This window comes from Phytophthora parasitica (genome assembly GCF_000247585.1).
Source record: "Phytophthora parasitica INRA-310 unplaced genomic scaffold supercont2.4, whole genome shotgun sequence".
In the NCBI taxonomy this organism is placed as follows: domain Eukaryota; phylum Oomycota; class Peronosporomycetes; order Peronosporales; family Peronosporaceae; genus Phytophthora; species Phytophthora nicotianae.
In genome coordinates this window covers 1637700-1643752 of record NW_008648990.1, presented here as the reverse complement: position 1 = coordinate 1643752, position 6053 = coordinate 1637700, and the positions used below count along the sequence as shown (strand labels likewise).

Here is a 6053-nt window from a genome sequence, read left to right as displayed (position 1 = left end):
CTTGGTGAGTCACCATAAAAAACCTTGGTGCAAAAGCGGGAACTCTCCTGTGCAAACTCGACCTGAAGCGCGATCTTCAAGTACGAGACGTGGTCAACGCCATCAAAGCCGCCGCCCAAGCCGTCGGAGAAGATCCTAACAACTACGGGTCTCATTCTCTGCGAAGTGGAGGAGCTACAGCACTTTCTAACGCTGGATTTGATGGTCTAGCGGTCAAACTATTTGGACGATGGAAATCTGATGCCGTGGAACGATACACAAGAATAAGTGGACAACTATCGACAAGAATGGCACAAGCAATGATGAAGACTGCACATCAACTCTCTTGAAGGGGGTATCCACACGCCACGCCACACCCTGGCAGTGGAAGCTACAATGCAATCTTCTTCATTGTGCCGTCATCGGCATGCCCCCGTAAATCGACTAAGTTACGATGGTTGAAATGAATATTTTCATGCTCTGGCGGGATAGCTTTTGAGACTAGGAACGAGAAAGATGAAACCAACGCCGACCTCTTGGAAGCGTAGTAGCGTTAGTTTCAGATTTACGCTGTTGAGTATAACCCGCTACGCCACACCCTGGCAGTGGAAACTACAATGCAATCTTCTTCATTGTGCTGTCATCGGCACGCCCCCGTAAATCGACTAAGTGACGACGGATGGAACGGATTTGGTACCATCGGTTGGCCTGATTATAGTAATAGATCAAGTTGAATGGATATAGATTGGGCTCAAGCTGAATATAACAATCACGCTCCAGCCCATTTGAAATTATCCTGCATCCGGACTGACTCGTAAACTATTGAGAGCAAGGGACATGTTAGACGTCGTCGTGATGACGAAAATCTGCGATCATACCTCCACTTATTTTTAATTTGCCGAGTTTTACGAAGGACTTGACCCCTTCGATAATCTGACGGCTGGATCATGGAGGACTGATTTGCAAGTTTCGTAGGTACATATTCTCGTCGGACTTCTGTCTGGGGCCCAACAAACCAGTTGCAGACAGGAGGAAGGCATCCGTACCAGAACCGTGGAGGCGCCCAGAGAAAGAGATGCGTGTACAGTACGGTAAACTTATCTCTAAATTTTATACCCAAAATTCTAGGAGGCAAGTCATTCTAACCCCAAAAAACTGTAGAAATTTATACTTAGGAGCCCAAAGGACTCAATTTACTCAAACCATGCAAATAATTCCAGCTGTATATCGAAAAATTCACATCAGAGCCTCTGTATGTGGTCGTAAACGAGATCGAAAATATAAGAACAGCTTTAGTGGAACCATTTGCTTCTTTCCCAGCTTAGTTTCAACTCTATTGGGAACAAGCGTGCAGCAACACCGACAAATACGGTAAACCAAGTAGAATTTCCTGCGCTACTTGAATGAAGATTTGTCCAAACCACCAGACATTTGCTCGTTCTGAAGTAGATAGAGTAGGAAGTTGAACGCTGTCTAGCGGGGCCTCAGCTACGGGATCTTGTTTGCAGTGCTTGGCAAGGAGAAGGAGAATCCACAAGTGATAAATTCTCTCCTTGCCGTCAAGCCCTGCAGCTGCATCGATCCTAAATATATTATATAAGAGTTGTACACTACTTCAACATCTTATCTACTGGGATCCTTCAGCTGACGTGAGCATAAGACTCACTGAGTCAGAGGTGATCTTCAACACTCTCCCTTGCTTCATGTAGCCCGTCTCAACCTGCATACCCGACTAGTAGCTCTGTAGACGTTATTCAGCTGACGAACATCGTAGCTACTAAACCAATTGCGCATGACCTTCGTACAGCAATGCCACGCGATCATCGCGCCAACAGCTCGTACATGAACATCAGTACTGTTGTCAAACCACCAACGCAACATCGTTGATCGCCGACCTAGAGATACCATCTCCACCCGGGTACCACCACCAATTAGCTTGAGTTTGACTGGAACATCACCACCATGCTCGCAGCATAAATACCATCGTCCTGGGTAGACGCGCCCTTCGCTCCCCCTACCTCAGCACGACAAACAACACCAAGTAAATTTCGGAAATACTCGAACTTGACTCTAACCAGTGGCTTAGTAAAGATGTCCGCTGTCATATCGTTAGTTCCGCAATGCTGCACTGCTACCAGCTCTCTATCTTCGAGGTTTTGGACGTAGTGGAACCGGTTTTCGATGTGTTTACTGCCATTGTGCTTCCAAGGCTTCTTCGACAAAGCAATAGCTGCTGTGTTGTCACACCAAAGTGTTGGCAGGTCGTAATTCCACTTGAGTTCATCACAGAAACCCCGCAGCCACATAATGTCCCTCGCGCCTTCATCCATCGCAGTATATTCAGCTTCCATGGTACATTTAACCCCTGTTTCCTTGAGCCGTACGAAATGACACTGCCGTTCAGCATAGTGACGTATCCACTGACCGACTGACGGTCAATCTTGTCATTGGAGTAGTCTGCATCGCTGTAGGCCTCGATCCGTTGCAAATCGACCTTGGTTGAGCTCGATGCTACCATACTGAGGCCAAAGTCCTTCGGGGCTTGCATGTACCGAAGTTTACGCTTGACTTGTGCAGAGTGAGCCGCACTGAAGCACGACATGTACTGTCCAAGACGACGGTCAACGTGAGCAATATCTAGCCGAGATCCCGAGACGAGATACTGGAAAGCTCCAACAGCTTCTCGATACGGCAAATCACTCATTTCAGTAGTCGATTCTTCAGTTGCAGTGTCAGCTGCTGTTGCCTCCGGTGTCGCGACGCCATGGCAGTCGTGCATATGAAACCGAAGGAGCACTTTCTCAACGTAGTTGAGTTGGCTGAAAAAAAAACTACCATTTGCAGGATCGATGCTCACTTCTACCCCCAACAGGTACTTGACTGGTCCAAGCTCCACTAATTCAAAGTTAGCAGCTAATTTTCGGGCAATAGCTTCGCATCGAGCAGTCAAATTTCCCCCATAAGCAGCAAGTCATCCACGTGAACGGTCAGGAGCATGACTACCTCCCCCTTCTCGATGAGAGAATAAATGCAATGGTCACTCTCCAAACGGTTAAATCCAATAGCAACGAGATGCCTATGCAACATCTTATTCCAGACGTACGAAGCCTGTTTCAAGCCGTACAACGGCTGGATCAGTTGACAGACCTGTTGGTTTCCAAGTGAACCGCAGTTTTGAGGTAGTTCCATGAAGACGAGCTCAGCTAGTGCTCCATGGAGGAAAACTGTTCTAACATCCTATTCAAGAACAACCCACTGCCGTTGAACTACAGAATCAATTGCCACTCGAATAGTATCAAAACGAATGACGGGGGCGAAAGTCTCGTTGCAGTTGACACCACATTTCTGCTTAAATCCATGACTGACAAGCCGAACCTTGAACCTCTTCACGAACCCTGGCTTGTCCTTCTTCACAGCATACACCCACCTGTTAGTGATAACCTGTGCGCCTCCAGCTTTCGAGCGCTCCACGACAATCCACACACCATGCCTGCGCAGCAAATCAAGCTCTTTAGCCATGGCTGCCTGCCGTCGCGTAAGCGAATTTTGAGCGGATGGCCTGCTTGTAAGTGGCTGGAATAGGTACATCTCGAGAATGCAAATTCGATTCCCTAATTGGTCGTAACTCGCTCTGTAAAATCTTCAACACTTTGTTTGCCGCTAGATGAAGCTCGAAATCAATTAAACGTGAACTTCTCTTCCGCTTTCTTACAAACCGTGACACTTTATGCCGAGCAACAGTGTCACCTTCAGGAACATTTTCAACGGGAGTACTCACTGGAATTTCCTGTTGAAGTACATTGGTAGCGGATTGATCAACGACAGAAGCAGGGTTAGTCGCACCAGGCAAGTCCACGACAACTTGAGTTTGGTCGAGCTGCACGAGAATAACATCCTCCAGTTGCTTCTGCATAGGCACAAGCGATGCTTTCGCCGGTAGATCGTGGTCTCCATGGTCGTATGCGTTACTCAACGACATGTCCAAGTAAGCACGCGCCACTGTATAGCCTTCAGCAAAGGTTAAGTTTCCACCACGGTGAGTCAACACAGCATCACTCGAGAGATCCAAAACCTTATACCCATGAGTAGCAGCAGAATACACGATAAGAATTGAAGTACCAACTCTAGACGACAGCTTCTTCTTCTTGGACCGCTCTCCACTAGCAATGTGGTAGTAGGTCAAGCACCCCCACGACCTCAAGCACTTGACATCAGGTGGTTCACCAGAGAATTTCTCGTGAGGTGTCACTCCTTGTAGGACTCGCGTCGCCATAACATTTAACGTGTAGACAATGTGCTGCGCTGCTTCTCCCCATAACAACTCCGGTAAAATTGTCACGTGAAGTAGAGCTCGAACCTTGGACAAAACAATTTCATTCGCACGCTCGACAATTCCGTTCTTTTGCGGAGTATAGCCATTGGTCGTAATGACCACAATCGATAAAGACCACCTACTTTTACGAACTTGAGGGGCATTCCTTCTTTATCCAAGAAGCAGAACGACTGATCCGCAGACATGGAGAGGTAATAGTTCAGTTGTATCTGCATATAGTCCTGCGAGAGCAAGTTTGCGGGTGCATCTGGCACATAGTAGACATCAGACAGAAGCCGCTTCTCCTGGCACCCTGTCAGCTCGTTAGCGATCAAAAAACCCACTACCAGCATGATTAATAACTACAGTACTTCCATTTGCGCACAGCATTTCAAGACCCTCACCAATTGCTGAAATCTCAGTGAACCGAGAGCGATCGTTGCAGATGATCGTTGCAGATGTTTGTCGTTGCAGCGCTGTCCAAACACCACTCCATGACATCAGGACCTCCAACCGACAGAACTCCGCCGACATTTGCCATAAACGACTTGGGTCCAGACTTGCCATGCCGACCACCACCTCGACCATCACCTTGACCAGACGACCGTCGACCGCCATTGTTCTTCTGGTGGTTGCCTGTGTTCTGATCGACTTTCTGCCAGCAATCTCGATACCAGTGGCCTAGTTTACCACATTTCGCACACGGTCGTCGTTGCATGGCTTCCTTCACTGACTGGTGACGACTCTGGTTCCCCCTGCCTTGATTCTGGTTGTATCTGTTCCCGTTATTTCGTTCAATAGAAATTTGGAAAACTGCATGTGTAGTGGATTGACCACGTTGAGAACCTATAGCGTTACCACCGATCTGAGACACATTACCTCCGGCCGAAAGTCGCATATTCTCCCCCTGTTCTCGTGCCAATAGTCGTCCACGTACTTGACCGACGTCAAACTCTCTCGCTTTCATTCTTCCTCCAACCAACTCCGTACTTAGGTCCGGAAATACTTCTAGGGCATTAGTGAGAAGAAGTCAAGCAAGTTCAGCATCTTCAAGAGGGTTTCCAAGCGTCTCTTCAAATAACTGCACAGGATCGCAGTTTACAAGCAGCCGCCTGTACCGACCGGCTAGACGCGGCCCGAGCGAGCCGGTGATGATAGCTTGAGCCTTCTGCCACCGCTCATTCCAGCGTCGCTTCTTGGCAGAGCTCCAGGAGCTGCCTTGGACCACTTCTTTGGCCACTAAAGACCACAGGTTTTGTACCTTGAGTTTTAACTCGATCATTGTCCTCCATAGTTCATAGTCGTCAGCACCTGTGAACTTGGGCACTTCAAGGCTTGGCATGTCCCTCGTTGTGGACCGGTCGCGCTTCTTCTTGCTAGCACGTTTTCGCTTAGAGCCGCTTTGCCGTTCCGAGCTATTTGTACTCGACTCAGGCGCACTCCTATCAGACGAAGAGTCCGAACGCACCGAGCTCACAGAACCGCTGATTGAGACAGCATCCTCAGACGATGGTGACGACGGTGGCGACCTTGACGGTTCCGAAGACGCTTTACTGGCGTTGTACTGTTGCCTTTGCGACCATTCGGTTCAGGTTGAACCAACCTTCTCGATGATCCTTGAACACGAAGAGATACCCTGTTTGAGCTCATAACCTGACGTTTGCTCATTCTGAAGTAGATAGAGTAGGAAGTTGAACGCTGTCTAGCGGGGCCTCAGCTACGGGATCTTGTTTGCAGTGCTTGGCAAGGAGAAGGAGAATCC

At 48.4% G+C, this 6053-nt stretch overlaps 1 protein-coding gene across 1 annotated transcript; it reads left to right on the top strand.

Annotated features, from left to right (window-relative positions):
• The first annotated feature begins 5275 nt into the window (after window positions 1-5275).
• On the top strand, window positions 5276-6053 carry PPTG_21306 (hypothetical protein). The gene has a single exon (XM_008896559.1). The coding sequence runs from the start codon at window positions 5632-5634 to the stop codon at window positions 5941-5943; it is 312 nt and encodes a 103-aa protein (XP_008894807.1). The 5' UTR covers window positions 5276-5631; the 3' UTR covers window positions 5944-6053.